Source organism: Ranitomeya imitator, chromosome 3, assembly GCF_032444005.1.
Source record: "Ranitomeya imitator isolate aRanImi1 chromosome 3, aRanImi1.pri, whole genome shotgun sequence".
NCBI lineage: Eukaryota > Metazoa > Chordata > Amphibia > Anura > Dendrobatidae > Ranitomeya > Ranitomeya imitator.
The window spans coordinates 246,175,538-246,194,466 of record NC_091284.1 but is presented as its reverse complement, the minus strand read 5'-3'; the positions used below and the strand labels follow the sequence as shown (position 1 = coordinate 246,194,466).

General features: G+C 43.7%; 1 protein-coding gene across 1 annotated transcript in view; it reads left to right on the top strand.

Annotated features, from left to right (window-relative positions):
• The window catches only part of KCNC4 (potassium voltage-gated channel subfamily C member 4), a 108,443-nt gene extending 96,471 nt beyond the window's left edge, over positions 1-11,972 (top strand). The window contains exon 3 of the mRNA XM_069756317.1: positions 11,503-11,972. Coding sequence (XP_069612418.1) covers positions 11,503-11,753 — 251 coding nt within the window. The 3' untranslated portion in view covers positions 11,754-11,972. The remainder of the gene's footprint in view (positions 1-11,502) is intronic.
• The last annotated feature ends 6,957 nt before the right edge of the window (positions 11,973-18,929 follow it).

Below are 18,929 nucleotides of genomic sequence, written 5' to 3'. Positions count from 1 at the left end.
CAAATGAGTATGAGCCCATACATGCAGACTATGTTTTGTAAGAAGACATATTTTTGGCTGCAGGAGTTGTAGTTTTGAATGACACCATAATCTTTGCCATATAACGCACTGAAAAATAGGAAGAAAAGTGAAAAAAACACATTCGGCCATTTTTTTGGAATTTTGTTTTATGCCATTCATTTTTCAGTAAAACTTTTTTGGTATCATGATTTTTTAGGTCAGTATCAAACAGGAATAAAAGGAAAATAATTCTAAAATGATTAGGTGAAATGATAATGAAATACCCCACAATTGTGTAATTGTTTTTGGGGTTCTTATGTATTCATTGTTCGGATTATAATAGGGTCAATCTGGGCGGTAGCCCAGGGCCCAGTGGTTTGGGGGGCCCTGGGCTACCGCTCAGATTGCCTGCCGCTATCAGGGCATTACTGCCCTGACTGGCATAAGGGCCCGGTGGGCAGAGGGGGCTGCGGCAGTTTCACCTATTGACGTGCGGGCACGCGCCCGCACGTCAATAGTTAACAACCGCCGCCAGCCAATTGGAGGCTGGCAGCTGAAGTCGGCCGCAGGCACAGCGCACACATCGCCACGTCTGACGTCATTGTGAGTCGCTTGCGAATGCGCGCTGCTGGAGGGAGCTCGCCGCTGGAGCGCAGGTCAGGTGAGGGGAACTCGTTTTTTTTTTGCTTTTTTTTTGCGAACGCCAATCCAGGGGCCCGGGCGGGCCGGAATGCTGGAAACAGTCTGTGGGCAATATGCTGGACACACTGGGGCAGATTGCTGGACACACTGGGGGCAATATGCTGGAGTCAGACACTGGGACAGATTGCTTGACACACTGGGGCAATATGCTGGACATACTGGGGCAGATTGCTGGACACATTGTCTGGGGGTAATGCTAGACACACTGGGGCAGATTGCGGGACACACTGGGGGCAATCCTGGACACACTGGGGCAGATTGCTGGACACACTGGGGGCAATATGATGGAGTCAGACACGGGCAGATTGCTGGAGACACTGGGGCAATATGCTGGACATACTGGGGCAGATTGCTGGACACACTGGGGGTAATATGCTGGACACACTGGGGTAGATTGCTGGACACACTGGGGGTAATATGCTGGACACACTGGGGCAGATTGCTGGACACACTGGGGGCAATGCTGGAGACACTGGGGCAGATTGCTGGAAACATTGGGGGCAATGCTGGACACACTGGGGCAGATTGCTGGACACACTGGGGGCAATTCTGGAGACACTGGGGCAAATTGCTGGACACACTGGGGGCAATGCTGGAGTCAGACACTGGGGCCAATTGCTGGACACACTGGGGCAACATGCTGGACATACTGGGGCAGATTGCTGGACACACTGGGGGTAATATGCTGGACACACTACGGCAGATTGCTGGACACACTGGGGGCAGGATGCTGGACACACTGGGGGCAGGATGCTGGACACATTGGGGGCAGGATGCTGGACACATTGGGGGCAGGATGCTGGACACATTGGGGGCAGGATGCTGGACACATTGGGAGTAGGATGCTGGACACATTGGGGGCAGAGATGCTGGACACATTGGGGGCAGAGATGCTGGACACTAGGGGCAGAGATGCTGGACACTGGGGGCAGAGATGCTGGACACTGGGGGCAGAGATGCCGGACACTGGGGGCAGAGATGCTGGACACACTGAGGGCAGGACTGGAGACATGGGCAGAATGTACATATTGGGGCATGATTGGAGACATGGGGCAGAATGAAAGACATGGGGCATGATTGGAGACACTGGGGCAAATTGCTGGACACACTGGGGGCAATGCTGGAGTCAGAGACTGGGGCCAATTGCTGGACACACTGGGGGTAATATGCTGGACATGCTGGGGCAGATTGCTGGACATACTGGGGGTAATATGCTGGACACACTGGGGGCAGGATGCTGGACACACTGGGGGCAGGATGCTGGACACACTGGGGGCAAGATGCTGGACACACTGGGGGCAGGATGCTGGACACATTGGGGCAGGATGCTGGACACATTGGGGCAGGATGCTGGACACATTGGGGGCAGGATGCTGGACACATTGGGAGCAGGATGCTGGACACATTAGGGGCAGAGATGCTGGACACATTGGGGGCAGAGATGCTGGACACTGGGGGCAGAGATGCTGGACACTGGGGGGCAGAGATGCTGGACACTGGGGGCAGAGATGCTGGGCACTGGGGGCAGAGATGCTGGACACTGGGGGCAGAGATGCTGGACACTGGGGGGCAGAGATGCTGGACACACAGAGACCAGGACTGGAGACATGGGCAGAATGTAGATACGGGGCATGATTGGAGACTTGGGGCAGAATGAAAGACATGGGGCAGGATTGGAGACAGATCGTGCAGGATCATGGGGCAGGATGGATACGATGGAGACTGATGGGGTAGGATGGGGAGGTCATATGGGGCAGGATGGATACTCATGAGGGCAGGATGGGAGAACATATGGCTAAAGCCAGGAATGAGATAGACGGGGCCAGGATGGGGGATATTATTGTTACCATAGGTGCTAATGTTATGGACCTGGTGGTTAGGAGCACCCGGCACGACCTGATAGTTAAACTCACACAGGACAAGCTCTGGGATGTGGGAGCTCTGCTGACCGCAAGCCCTAATCCTATCACAACAACTAGAAATAGCCGTGGAGCGTTCCTGACACTCCCTAGACGCCTCTTCACAGCCTAAGAGCTAGCTAGCCCTAGAGATAGAAAATATAGCCTACCTTGCCTCAGAGAAATTCCTCAAAGGAAAAGGTAGCCCCCCACATATATTGACTGTGAGTAAAGATGAAAGTCACAAACGCAGAAATGAAACAGGTTTCAGCAAAGGGAGGCCAGACTTACTAAACAGACAGAGGATAGGAAAGGTATCTTTGCGGTCAGCACAAAAACTACAAAAGACCACGCAGAGTGTGCAAAAAGACCTCCGCACCGACTCACGGTGCGGAGGTGCCACTCTGCATCCCAGAGCTTCCAGCTAGCAAGACAAAATCATGATAACCAGCTGGACAAGGAAACAATGAACAAATAATAACTATCAGGAACTTAGCTTCTGCTGGAGAAGACAGGTCACCAGAAAGATCCAAGAGTGAACTGAACCAATGCAGGAACATTGACAGCTGGCATGGAGTAACGATCTGAGTGGAGTTAAATAGAGCAGCCAACCAAAGGATAAACCACGTCACCTGTGTAAGGAACCTCAGAAGCAGCAGCTTCACTCACAGCCACCAGAGGGAGTCCATGGACAGAACTCGCCGAAGTACCATTCACGACCACAGGAGGTAGTTCGACAACAGAATTCACAACAGTACCCCCCCCCTTGAGGAGGGGTCACCGAACCCTCACCAGAGCCCCCAGGCCGATCAGGATGAGCCAAATGAAAAGCACGAACTAGATCGGCAGCATGAACATCAGAGGCAAAAACCCAGGAATTATCTTCCTGACCATAACCCTTCCACTTGACCAGGTACTGGAGTTTCTGTCTCGAAACATGAGAATCCAAAATCTTCTCCACCACATACTCCAACTCCCCCTCGACCAACACCGGGGCAGGAGGATCAACGGAGGGAACCATAGGCGCCACGTATCTCCGCAACAACGACCTATGGAACACATTATGGATGGCAAAAGAAGCTGGAAGGTCCAAACGAAATGACACAGGATTAAGAACTTCAGAAATCTTATATGGCCCAATGAAACGAGGCTTAAACTTAGGAGAGGAAACCTTCATAGGAACATGACGAGATGACAACCAAACCAAATCCCCAACACGAAGTCGAGGACGAACACAGCGCCGGCGGTTAGCGAAACGTTGAGCCTTCTCCTGGGACAATGTCAAATTGTCCACCACATGAGTCCAAATCTGCTGCAACCTGTCCACCACCGTATCCACACCAGGACAGTCCGAAGGCTCAACCTGCCCTGAAGAGAAACGAGGATGGAAACCAGAATTACAGAAAAAAGGAGAAACTAAAGTAGCTGAGCTGGCCCGATTATTAAGGGCGAACTCAGCCAAAGGCAAGAAGGACACCCAATCATCCTGATCAGCAGAAACAAAGCATCTCAGATATGTTTCCAAAGTCTGATTAGTTCGTTCGGTTTGGCCATTAGTCTGAGGATGGAAAGCCGAAGAAAAAGACAAATCAATGCCCATCTTAGCACATAAGGACCGCCAAAACCTCGAAACAAACTGGGAACCTCTGTCCGAGACAATGTTCTCTGGAATGCCATGCAAACAAACCACATGCTCGAAAAACAATGGCACCAAATCAGAGGAGGAAGGCAATTTAGACAAGGGTACCAAATGGACCAGCTTAGAGAAGCGATCACAAACCACCCAAATGACCGACATCCTTTGAGAAACAGGGAGATCAGAAATAAAATCCATGGAAATATGCGTCCAGGGCCTCTTCGGGACCGGCAAGGGCAAAAGCAACCAACTGGCACGAGAACAGCAGGGCTTAGCCCGAGCACAAGTCCCACAGGACTGCACAAAAGAACGCACATCCCGTGACAAAGAAGGCCACCAAAAGGATCTAGCCACCAAATCTCTGGTACCAAAGATTCCAGGATGACCAGCCAACACCGAACAATGAACCTCAGAGATAACTCTACTAGTCCATCTATCAGGGACAAACAGTTTCTCTGTAGGACAACGGTCAGGTCTATCAGCCTGAAACTTCTGCAGCACGCGCCGCAAATCAGGGGAGATGGCAGACAAAATTACCCCCTCTTTAAGAATACCCGCCGGCTCTGGAACACCCGGAGAATCAGGCACAAAACTCCTTGACAGGGCATCAGCCTTCACATTCCTAGATCCCGGAAGGTATGAAACCACAAAATCAAAATGGGAGAAAAATAGCGACCATCGAGCCTGTCTAGGATTCAACCGTTTGGCAGACTCGAGATAAGTCAAATTCTTGTGATCCGTCAAGACCACCACGCGATGTTTAGCTCCTTCAAGCCAATGTCGCCACTCCTCAAATGCCCACTTCATGGCCAACAACTCTCGATTGCCAACATCATAATTGCGCTCAGCAGGCGAGAATTTTCTAGAAAAGAAGGCACATGGTTTCATCACCGAGCCATCAGAACTTCTTTGCGACAAAACAGGCCCTGCTCCAATCTCAGAAGCATCAACCTCGACCTGAAACGGGAGCGAAACATCTGGCTGGCACAACACAGGGGCAGAAGAAAAATGACGCTTCAACTCCTGAAAAGCCTCTACAGCCGCAGAGGACCAATTGACCACATCAGCACCTTTCTTGGTCAAATCAGTCAACGGTTTAGCAATACTAGAAAAATTAGCGATGAAGCGACGGTAAAAATTAGCAAAGCCCAGGAACTTCTGCAGGCTCTTCACAGATGTCGGCTGAGTCCAATCATAAATGGCCTGAACTTTAACCGGGTCCATCTCGATAGTAGAAGGGGAAAAAATGAAACCCAAAAATGAAACCTTCTGAACTCCAAAGAGACACTTTGACCCCTTTACAAACAAGGAATTCGCACGAAGGACCTGGAACACCATTCTGACCTGCTTCACATGAGACTCCCAATCATCCGAAAAGACCAAAATGTCATCCAAATATACAATCATGAATCTATCCAGGTACTCTCGGAAGATGTCATGCATAAAGGACTGAAACACAGATGGAGCATTAGAAAGCCCGAATGGCATAACCAGGTACTCAAAATGGCCCTTGGGCGTATTAAATGCTGTTTTCCATTCATCGCCCTGTTTAATTCGCACAAGATTATACGCCCCTCGAAGATCTATCTTGGTGAACCAACTAGCCCCCTTAATCCGAGCAAACAAATCAGACAGCAGCGGCAAAGGATACTGAAATTTGACTGTGATCTTATTAAGAAGGCGGTAATCAATACAAGGTCTCAAAGAGCCATCCTTCTTGGCCACAAAAAAGAACCCTGCTTCCAATGGTGACGACGACGGGCGAATATGACCCTTCTCCAAGGATTCCTTTACATAACTCCGCATAGCGGCGTGCTCTGGCACAGATAAATTAAACAGACGGCCCTTAGGAAACTTACTACCAGGAATCAAATTAATAGCACAATCGCAATCCCTATGAGGAGGTAGGGCACCGGATTTGGGCTCTTCAAATACATCCCGGTAATCTGATAAAAACTCAGGGACTTCAGAAGGAGTGGAAGGCGAAATTGACAACAATGGAACATCACCATGTACCCCCTGAAAACCCCAGCCGGACACAGACATAGATCTCCAATCCAACACTGGATTATGGACCTGTAGCCATGGCAACCCCAAAACGACCACATCATGCAGATTATGCAACACCAAAAAGCGAATATCCTCCTGATGTGCAGGAGCCATACACATGGTCAATTGAGTCCAGTACTGAGGCTTATTCTTGGCCAAAGGCGTAGCATCAATTCCTCTCAATGGAATAGGATACTGCAAGGGCTCCAAGAAAAAACCACAGCGCCTGGCAAACTCCAAGTCCATCAAATTCAGGGCAGCGCCTGAATCCACAAATGCCATAACAGAATAGGATGACAGAGAGCAAATCAGAGTAACGGACAAAAGAAATTTAGACTGTACCGTACCAATGGTGGCAGACCTAGCGAACCGCTTAGTGCGCTTAGGACAATCGGAGATAGCATGAGTGGATTCACCACAGTAAAAACACAGCCCATTCTGACGTCTGTGTTCTTGCCGTTCAGCTCTGGTCAAAGTCCTATCACACTGCATAGGCTCAGGCCTATGCTCAGAGAATACCGCCAGATGGTGCACAGCTTTGCGCTCACGCAAGCGCTGATCGATCTGAATGGCCAAGGACATAGACTCATTCAGACCAGCAGGCGTGGGAAATCCCACCATGACATCCTTAAGGGCTTCAGAAAGACCCTTTCTGAAAATTGCCGCCAGGGCACACTCATTCCACTGAGTAAGCACAGACCACTTTCTAAACTTCTGACAGTACACCTCCGCTTCATCCTGACCCTGACACAAAGCCAGCAAGATTTTCTCTGCCTGATCCACTGAATTTGGTTCATCATAAAGCAATCCAAGCGCCAGAAAAAACGCATCAACATCACGCAATGCAGGATCTCCTGGCGCAAGGGAAAATGCCCAGTCTTGAGGGTCACCACGCAACAAAGAAATAATGATTTTTACTTGTTGAACGGGGTCACCAGAGGAGCAGGGTTTCAAAGCTAGAAACAGTTTACAATTATTTTTGAAATTCAAGAACTTAGATCTATCCCCAGAAAATAAATCAGGAATAGGAATTCTAGGCTCTAACATAGGATTCTGAACCACAAAATCTTGAATGTTTTGTACCCTTGCAGTGAGATGATCCACACAAGAGGACAGACATTGAATTTCCATATCTACACCTGTGTACTGAACCACCCAAAGGTTTAGGGGAAAAGAAAGACAAAACACAGTGCAAAGAAAAAAAAATGGTCTCAGAACTTCTCTTATCCCTCTATTGAGATGCATTAATACTTTGGGCCAGCTGTACTGTTATGGACATGGTGGTTAGGAGCACACGGCACGACCTGATAGTTAAACTCACACAGGACAAGCTCTGGGATGTGGGAGCTCTGCTGACCGCAAGCCCTAATCCTATCACACAACACTGGGGGGCAGAGATGCTGGACACACAGAGGCCAGGACTGGAGACATGGGCAGAATGTAGATACGGGGCATGATTGGAGACATGGGGCAGAATGAAAGACATGGGGCAGGATTGGAGACAGATCGTGCAGGATCATGGGGCAGGATGGATACGATGGAGACTGATGGGGTAGGATGGGGAGGTCATATGGGGCAGGATGGATACTCATGAGGGCAGGATGGGAGAACATATGGCTAAAGCCAGGAATGAGATAGACGGGGCCAGGATGGGGGATATTATTGTTACCATAGGGGCTAATGTTATGGACCTGGTGGTTAGGAGCACCCGGCACGACCTGATAGTTAAACTCACACAGGACAAGCTCTGGGATGTGGGAGCTCTGCTGACCGCAAGCCCTAATCCTATCACAACAACTAGAAATAGCCGTGGAGCGTTCCTGACACTCCCTAGACGCCTCTTCACAGCCTAAGAGCTAGCTAGCCCTAGAGATAGAAAATATAGCCTACCTTGCCTCAGAGAAATTCCCCAAAGGAAAAGGTAGCCCCCCACATATATTGACTGTGAGTAAAGATGAAAGTCACAAACGCAGAAATGAAACAGGTTTCAGCAAAGGGAGGCCAGACTTACTAAACAGACAGAGGATAGGAAAGGTATCTTTGCAGTCAGCACAAAAACTACAAAAGACCACGCAGAGTGTGCAAAAAGACCTCCGCACCGACTCACGGTGCCACTCTGCATCCCAGAGCTTCCAGCTAGCAAGACAAAATCATGATAACCAGCTGGACAAGGAAACAATGAACAAATAATAACTATCAGGAACTTAGCTTCTGCTGGAGAAGACAGGTCACCAGAAAGATCCAAGAGCGAACTGAACCAATGCAGGAACATTGACAGCTGGCATGGAGTAACGATCTGAGTGGAGTTAAATAGAGCAGCCAACCAAAGGATAAACCACGTCACCTGTGTAAGGAACCTCAGAAGCAGCAGCTTCACTCAGAGCCACCAGAGGGAGTCCATGGACAGAACTCGCCGAAGTACCATTCACGACCACAGGAGGTAATTCGACAACAGAATTCACAACAGGCTAATTAAGGGATATTATTACTAAAGTGATGGGCCTGTTACTGTGTAGAGTGACACTATGTTGCCTCTTTTTCTTCATGTGGTGTAATGTAGAAGTTGGGAAAAATTAAGTAATGTGTTCTGCAAGCGGAGTTCAAGATAACTATGTTATTTCCTGCAGAGACGAGTCCTGGCTGGATGAAGTGATGGCGGTCTGTGCTGAATGAAAGATGAAGGACTTCACCTAGAGACATCACTGGTGAGTCAGTGTGACCTATACCCTGACACTATATACTGTATACTATATACTGAACTGAAGGGTAAATTGACTAGATCAATGGATGTTTGACAGGTTATAGTTTCACACAGCAACTATTTTTCTGGAATAATCTGGTTCAGGTATATGACGACACCGTCGCATGACCCCGTCACATGACCGGGGGGGGCCACAGTGTCTGAACAGCCCGGGGCCCTGGCTACCCTTAATCCACTCCTGTTCATTGTGCAGTAAAAATTATCTGGTAACTTGTTTTTTTTTCAGGTCAATACGGTAATGACTATACAAATCTTAAATTTAAAAAAATATTTTATTGCTTTTAAAATACTCTGATCTTTGAAGTTACCAAAATCCCATTGTGAACCTGTGGTGAATGCTGAAAAATCAAGTAGGCAATCGAAAACGCAGAAATTGTGATAAACTTCAAACACTGATTAAGCAAGAATAGGTTGCCATCAGTCAAGATTTGGCCCAGAAGCAGATATCCAACTGCTAGGATGAAGGGCAGAAGTCTTGAAAAATAAGGGTCAACATTGGAAAAATTAAGTCTTTACATAAATTTGATGTATTTATCAATAAAAGTCTAAAAATGTATGAAACGCTTATAATTGTACTTTAATAACCATAGGAACATCTGACCAAACTTTGTGAACTCCAAAATTTGTGACACTCTACGAAACTTTTGGCCACTACTGTACATCTTCAAATATATAATGTGAATAATAACGTATATTTAGAGATACTTTCTCCAGTAAAACATGTATCACTTAAAGTAAACCTTAAGGGGAACACACTTATTACTCAGCTATTGTATCATACATGGTAATGTATGATACAAAATGATTACTGAACAATTTGTATAAATGGCCAGGGGCACAACTCACACTTTCACCGTCGAAGCTTAGGAAAATTACTGCTCAAATCAGTTTTTCTTTGCATTAGGTTTTATACATTTTTTTTTTTTGCTTCAGGGACCTTTTAGATGTTTTACTTAGAGATAACAGTGATAAATATGTTTCAGCAATTATTCATTTGATATTTAACAATAAATAAGAAAATATAAGCTTTGGGTAAAGCAATGGAAGAAGGGTACAAGCACATAAGACACTATGTACAACAATGATCGTGAATCTTATTGAATGCTATGGACTCCGGAGTCGGTTCAGATATCAGAATTCAGTGCTGTTTACAGAATTTTGAAAAGCCAAAATTCTAGTTTCATTATGTTCTTTGATCATGAAAATAATTTATAGTTACATATAACACAGATCTAAGGGGTAATATTTCTATTTGTGGAGAGTGACATGCCAGTGTAAGGAGGCTTATAAGCCATGCAGTGCTCTTGTTCCAATAGGTGGCACTAGAGTTAAATAGTTGAGATTCTGGTTTGGCTTTTATCCTAAGTCATGTGGTAAGGCTTGTAAAAGGGTCAATGGTAATTTTTAGAATTGCTATTTCCAATAGGTGGCACTAGAAGTCCTCATCCTCACTGAAGAGGCAATTTGCATAGATATGACAAAGACAGACACATGCGCCCATAAGAATGGCAACCAGTCACATCCCTCCATATCCTTTCCAGCTGGCTACATGTTCCTATAAGAGTGTTAAGCAGTTTCTGCATTTACCAATCATATCAATGGTGTACAGTATATTAGTCCAAGCAAGTGATATCACCAGGACATGGACACAGGAAGTATTGAATTACTACGTGCTAATCATCATTGTTGGAGCATTTGACAGGGAGCCAGAAATTTGGCTCATTACATCCAGTGCCATCAATGTCCAATGGGGAATTTTGCCCTCTCCAACATCCTCTCTGTATTAGTCAGTAGCACAGAGTGATTTCATAGAATTCTGATTGCAGTGACGGGAAAACGTTATGTTTGCCAGAGATTAATATTATAAACCTTACAGTAAAAGGGTTAATACAAAAGCACCTTCCCCAATTTCAAATGCTTCAATGATAAGAAACTAAATTGTTGTTTGCAAGACCAAAGGTGAGACCATTTCTCAAAGGAATAATATATATAATATATATATTTTGTAGAGAGAAATGACTCATGTCAAAAAGTCAACATATTCCTTCTATTTTTGTCTTGTTACAGATGAATGTTGGCTGAGGCATAGTTAGCGGTCTGTTACACTGGTAAAATATAGTTAACCTGAAGTTCTTGTTATTTTTATCGTTAAGGTCAATGGAGGAAAAGATTCTAATACAAGTCATGAATTGCCTTCTGTTAGGTTCTTCTATACCTTTCATTTAGGTGCTTTTAATAGATACTTTAGATAGGAAAATGTTATATCACTGTGAAAATAGAGTGAAAATAGAGTTTAAATGTATTTTTGCTACTGATAACGAATTTGATATTTACATAGAAAATTACATTTTGATTATGTTGTATTTCCATTAATATATGTAGTAGGATTGGAAGAAAGAAAAAGTTACTTTTTGCATTGCAATATTCGTATTCTAAAGGAAATATGTTTTCCCCAGATTCGAAGCAAAATGGCGATGCCAACACGGTAATGTCAGATGAGGATCACGAAGACCCAACTACATTCCAACAACTTGAAGACAAGAGAATCATACGACGAGCCAGTGCCAAAGACAAAAACAAGTCAGGGGCCTCCTGCTTTCGGCTGAGTTCTGGAGAATATTCTTGTGCTGCCGATGGAGGAATAAAGAAAGGTATACGAGACATAGACATAGAGATGGACTCACAGGTTCTACTAGGTCCCTCATAAAATGCATATTCCATAGAAATTTTGACCTCGATGTATACTATTAACTCTCAATTTCATAGTCTTCCTATAGAAAACTGATGAAAACTACATAGGTGAAGTGTTACAGTTTGTCTCTGGTCACCTGTGTGGTAAAATGTTTCTTATTTGTATCTTTCATCTTTGTCTGGAGGATCTCTGAATAAAGTTTAGTCTGTGTAAGAAAATAAAAGATTTCTTAGTAAGACTTTTGTTTTCTATTGAAATTCTTAGATTTGTAGCTACCACTTTATCTTTTTAGATGTCAGCTGAGAGCATCATACCATAGCGTTTGTCCGATAGCCGAGCCGCTCACCAAACACTTTACTAAGTTCCTGTTCATCAGCTTTTGGCGCTTTGAACTATATTGATAGCAATACCATTTACTTAATATTTTGTGATCATGGCCGTTCCACTAAGATAACATTTACCATAAACATATATTTTCAACAAGAAATCTGTCACACAAAGTAAAAATTATGCAATGCTTTGAATCAGTAAATTATGTACATACTGTACAAGTTAATGTTTCGATCAGATATATACACTAAAAAAAATACAAGCATTTAATATAAAAACAAAAACAAACAAGAAAAAGAAGAAGAAGAATATCGATTTCTTCACGGAACACCAATAATAGGAACAAAAATGCAAGCCAATAATAATGAAGCAATTGAATTTTATTAAATATATAAAACAACAATAACAAACAATGGAATGAGACATCGCAGGTAAGTTAAAAAGAAGCGGGTCCACATACAGTAGTAACTGATGAATAAAATCAAAGTGAAAGCCTTTCCTGCCTACAATGCACATAATTAATTAATGGCACCCGGTAATGACATTCATGCAGTCCAAGGATGCATTCCACAGGACACCCGGAAGTGATGTCTCGCATACTCAGTGTTTTCCAGCACACCCTTAGTGTCCGGATATGATGTTTTCCAATTACAATAACAATACTATGACTAGATTAGGAGGGTCAATATGGATTTTACCATTGATGGAGATGTTTATTTTATTTGCTTGAACTGTGATGATAGTCATATCTAGTCCCCTGATGAATCAGCTTTGAGGAAACGGATGGGGAGATTAAGGTCATAAGGCTATTGTTAGGTTGTGAGTATCTGGACACCCTCCATTGTCGTGGTCTAGGGACCTGCAGGACATAAAGGAAATCCCCATATCATTTGGAGGAGATAGTTGCTTCTACTTACTTACAGTGGCATGTAAAAGTTTGGGCACAACTGGTCATTTTTGTGAAGAGTTAAGCAAGTTGAAGACGAAATGATCTCTAAAAGATTTAAAGTTAAAGATGACACATTTCCTTTTTATTTTAGGCAAAAAAAATATATTTAACCTACGGTACTCAGAATAAGTGAATGAACCAGAAAAATCAAAGATAAAATTTATAATTTTATTCAATCATAATAAAGCATAAAAAATAGGGGAACCAAAGAACAAAGACAGAAACCACAGCATAGAGATATTTCATTATTGGGAATACTGACCAAATAACATAATTAGGCATAAAAGAATCCCATTTAAAGGGAACCTGTCACCCCGAAAATCACCGGTGAGGTAAGCCCACCGGCATCAGGGGCTTATCTACAGCATTCTGTAATGCTGTAGATAAGCCCCCGATGTTACCTGAAAGAGGAGAAAAAGACGTTAGATTATACTCACCCAGGGGTGGTCCCGCTGCTGGTCCGGTCGGATGGGTGTCTCTGGTCCGCTGCTGCGCCTCCCATCTTCATTCCAAGACGTCCTCTTCTGATCTTCAGCCACGGCTCCGGCGCAGGCGTACTTTGTCTGCCCTGTTGAGGGCAGAACAAAGTACTGCAGTGCGCAGGCGCCGGAAAGGTCAGAGAGGCCCGGCGCCTGTGCACTGCAGTACTTTGCTCTGCCCTCAACAGGGCAAAGTACGCCTGCGCCGGAGCCGTGGCTGAAGATCAGAAGAGGACATCTTGGAATGAAGATGGGAGGCACCGCAGCGGACCAGAGACGCCCATCTGACCTGACCAGCAGCGGGACCACCCCTGGGTGAGTATAATCTAACGTCTTTTTCTCCTCTTTCAGGTAACATTGGGGGCTTATCTACAGCATTACAGAATACTGTAGATAAGCCCCTGATGCCGGTGGGCTTACCTCACTCACGATTTTCGGGGTGACAGGTTCCCTTTAAATAATCTGCATAGTGCAAAAGTCTAATAGACATACATGTCTAGAGGTAAAGTGCATAAAGAGCATAGACAAGGGATATAGTATGGCTGCGGTATGTCACTTCCGTTTCCGGGTGTGTTCTGGGTTGCGTGTGCTCCAGCATGGAGTGCTCGCTACCAACTCCCGGCTGTATTTTTTCCTTCACCTCCTTTGAGCGTTCCATGCTGGAGCGCATCGTGTCTACATGCCACTTTCGCTTCCCGGGGTGTCTGTCTGCAGCATGTGTTCCACTGCAGTATAAGCAATTTGAGCCATAAAAACCTTGAAAAAAAAAACTCAAGTGGTATATGAGTTCCACCATGGAACGCACGCCACAGACAGACACGCCAGGAAGAGGAAGTGACATGTAGAGATGAGTGTGGAATACTCAAAGGAGGTGAAGGAAAAAATACAGCTGGGAGTTGGTAGCGAGCACTCCACACTGGAGCGCACGCAACCCAAAACACACCGGGAAATGGAAGTGACATGCCGCGGTCATGTGCTCCAGGGTGGAACGTACAAAACCCGTGGAATACTATGACAAAGAGGTAAAAACAAATAACATGATTGGTTGGAGGACTGCGCAAACTGAAGGAACATGAATGAAGAGACAAGTATAGTGCTAAAATGATAATCTTCCATAAGGAAATACTAAAGATTATAATGGGATACAGTTGGAAACAATTACTGTACTGGCAAAAGAAAACATTAATAAAATAGAAGCAATGTTATCTTGCATCAATAATTAAAAATAGGAAAAGCAATAGAAAGGAAAGAAAAAAGACAATACCATCCATATATATTAAAATACAATAATAAAAGTAATAAATACCATAGATAAATGAAAAGTGCAAATTCATATATATACACCGAACAGGTAAATACAAGTATAAGTATACCAAAGGACAAACATTTAGAGAAGACCGAAATGTAAATGTATTAAGTATGGATGGGATGGAAATGCTTTGTTTGAAGGCTTGATGACAAGGATGAAGCTAAACGACAAAACAAAAAGAAGATAAAAACAACAAATAATAAAATCATAAAAATACACTGTAAGAAATTTGTTCGTTGAGGCCTTTGGGTGCTAGAGTGTCCAACCTAAAGATCCAGCTTGCCTCAATTTGGGCAAAATGTTTCTTAAAGGGAACCTGTCACCTGAATTTGGCGGGACTGCTTTTGGGTCATATGGGCGGAGTTTTCGGGTGTCTGATTCACCCTTTCCTTACCCGCTGGCTGCATGCTGGCTGCAATATTGGATTGAAGTTCATTCTCTGTCCTCCATAGTACACGCCTGCACAAGGCAAGATTGCTTTGCGCAGGCGTGTACTATGGAGGACAGAGAATGAACTTCAATCCAATATTGCAGCCAGCATACAGCCAGCGGGTAAGGAAAGGGTGAATCAAACACCCGAAAACTCCGCCCATATGACCCAAAACCAGTCCCGCCAAATTCAGGTGACAGAGTCCCTTTAAGGTCCCCACCTCTAGCATTCAAAATAGTCAATACCCCTAACCTTCAGCACTGACTCATCAGCACTGGAGAAAGTAGTGCATCTCACTATATTTAGACAAGCAACACATGACCCGCACAGGCGACAACCCCACTTTGGATCCCGTAATTCGAATAAGTACTCAGCATTCTTCTTATAGTGGGTGTTTACTAAAACATTACAAAAGTTCTGGGATCTTCTATAAGTGATGGTGGGTTTAGGTGGTAAATATTCAAAAAGGACTGGATCTAATTGTAACACTTTTCAGTGTCCAGACAAAATTTCACTGGCCTCACGCCATCTAGAACGAGTGGATGTATCATACCTTGTCCAAGGCTGTGGTTGAGGTTTCAGTTTATTAAGTGCCTTGGAACGATTCATCCTCTTAGCTTGCGAATATCCCTGTGTTATATTTAAGGATGAATATCCCCGTTCTTTGAATTTTTTGCTTAGGTCTTTACTTTGTTTCTCAAAAAGATCATCGTCTGAGCAGATATGACGTATTCTCAGGAATTGTCTCACTGGAATTCCTCTAACACTGGTCAACAAAAAAAATAATCAGTAAAGGTAATATATTTGTGTTATGGAGTTTGATGTGCTGATTTCAAAAATATGCTTAGTTTTGCTCTATCTCATAAAGTTTCTGAGATAGAAGTATTTTTGTTATTACATTATTTCTGGATTTTCAATGTTTGTGGTTTTTCCTTTTATTCCCATTTCTTTGCTTGTCTTACTTAATTGTACATTTTCTGTTGGCCTAATGCATATTGATCTGTATGTATTGTAACAACTATTGTTTGCTTAATATGATGTGATTTATATATCTGCATGCATATTGTTCACATGTCAACAAAGGTAAAAAAAAAAGTCCTCATTTACAGACAGGATGTTCCTCCTCCCCTTCCCTGTGAGCACATTTCTTGTGTGGAGCTGAAATAAGAAGGACTCACAGCAGATCTCTCTCTCTCTCAGAAACCAGATTGATCCTGTTCTCATGTTTTAAGCTGGATATTCTTAATTCTTAATAAATGAACATTCTCTGTTGCTCGTTGTGGACATCACGCTGATTAACCCGCTGCTAACAGGTTATGGGCCCAGGAGTCAAAGCAATCCCAAACCTCCAGAGCACAGAGATAGAAAGACAACAGCAAACTGAGAAGAAGTAAAATGGCCACCAGCAGCAACTCCACAAAGTTTACAGTGCCAAGCCTGAAAAACCAGAACTACCAATCCTGGAAATTCAAGTTGAAGATGCTGCTGATAAGAGAAGGTACGTGGAAATACACTCAGGACCCTAAGCCTGACCCAGTACCACAGGAATGGCTAGAAATGGATCAGAAAGCACAGAGCACCATATCACTCAGTATAGAGGATGATCAGATTGTGCATGTGTGTAAGTGTGAATCTGCAAAGGAAATGTGGGAGCAGTTGCAGAAAGTACATGAGAGAATAAATTTAAGTAATAAACTCTATCTAATGAGAAAGCTGTATCAGTCTAAGCTACACAATGACCAGGACATGCAGGACTACATTAGAAATATTCTGGAGACCGTAGAGCGCCTGCGGGGCATTTGGGAAGATATGAAGGACTTCCATGTAGCAGCACTATTACTTAGTGGTCTCCCAGAAAGCTATGACACTCTGGTAACTGCACTAGATGCACGCCCAGATGATGAGCTGACATTGGAGTACGTCAGAGGAAAGCTTGTAGATGAATATAAGAGAAAGGCAGAAAATGTGAGCAGCAAGATATGTAACAAGGAAACTGCTTTACAAACACATGATGTGCCCACCAGCAGAAACCACCCTAAAGAGACACGTGAATGTTTTGTATGCAAGAAGCCAGGTCATTTAAAAGCTGAATGCTGTATCAAAGGGAAAATGTCCAGAAAGGCCTTTCCTAAGAAAAGTACTACAAGAACAGAACAACCACTAGATTTAGTACACACGGATATCTGTGGTCCAATGCGTACTCAGACCCCTGGAAAGAAGAGATATTTTCTTACATTTATTGATGACAATTCAAGATATACAGTTGTCTATTTACTTCACAGCAAAAATGAAGTTCCAGAGAAACTTGGAATATATCTAGCTGAAGTACACAACAAGTTTGGAAGAATGCCAAAAACTTTACGTGCAGATAATGGAACTGAGAATACAAGTAATGAAACACAGAGCATTTTAAAGAAAAATGGAATCATATTTCAAACTACTGTACCATACAACCCTGAGCAAAATGGTGTAGCAGAAAGAAGGAACCGGACACTCTGTGAAAGCGCAAGGAGTATGTTATTTGATGCTAATTTGCCTACAGTATATTGGGGCAAAGCTATTATGACGGCTTGTTATCTTCAGAACAGACTACCAAGTAAAGCGACAGAGAAAACTCCATTTGAGCAATGGAATGGTACAAAACCAAAACTACAACACATAAGGATTTTCGGAAGTAAAGCATTTGCACATGTTCCCAAAGAAAAACAAACTAAGTGGGAATCTCATGCCAAGGAAGGCATCCTTGTAGGCTACAGTGAAACCCAAAAAGGATATAGAATTTTACACCCAGAGACAAACAAGGTCACAATAAGTAAAGATGTAGTGTTTGATGAAAACTTCGTGTCACCCAAGTTTTATGGCATTATGCCAGTAGTCCAGATGAAACAACAACAACAATCTCAATCACAATTACAAGACAACGAAGAAAAGAATGTAGAAGTCTGGCTGGACTCTTCAACCACTGAAGGAACAACAAAAGGCCTAAGTGAACCTGAAATTAGACGGTCGTCAAGATCAAACAAAGGAATACAAGCTAGACGTTTATGCTATATTGTGAAGACACTGCCTGAGTCAGAACCACAGTCATGGGATGAAATGCAGAAACTACCCACCCATGAAAGAACAAAGTGGATCAATGCCGCGAATGAAGAAATGAACTCGCTTCATCAACTTCAAACTTGGAAGCTCACTGAGTTACCACAGGATAAAAAGGCAATTAAGTGTAAATGGGTATTTAAAACCAAATATGATTCTGAAGGTAAAGTCCACAGATTTAAAGCAAGGTTGGTCGCAAAAGGATATTCTCAAAAATATGGCGAAGACTATGATGCTACTTTTTCCCCGGTCGCTAAGCAGACAACATTTTGAGCATTCTTGGCGGTAGCTGCAGTGCAAAGGATGTTTATCAGACATTTGGATATCAAAACTGCATTTTTAAATGGTGACATTGAGGAGGACTTATACATAACTCAACCTGAAGGTTATGTAAAGGAAGGTGAACAGAATCTTGTTTGCAAACTACAAAAATCTCTTTATGGTCTTAAGCAATCGGCGAGAGCATGTAACTCTAAAATGAACAAAGTCTTGTTAGAAGAAGGATCTAAAAGAGGTCAAGCGGATCCATGCCTGTACACGAGATATACAGATGGAAAATGGATGTATATTCTCTTATATGTGGACGATGTAATTGTAG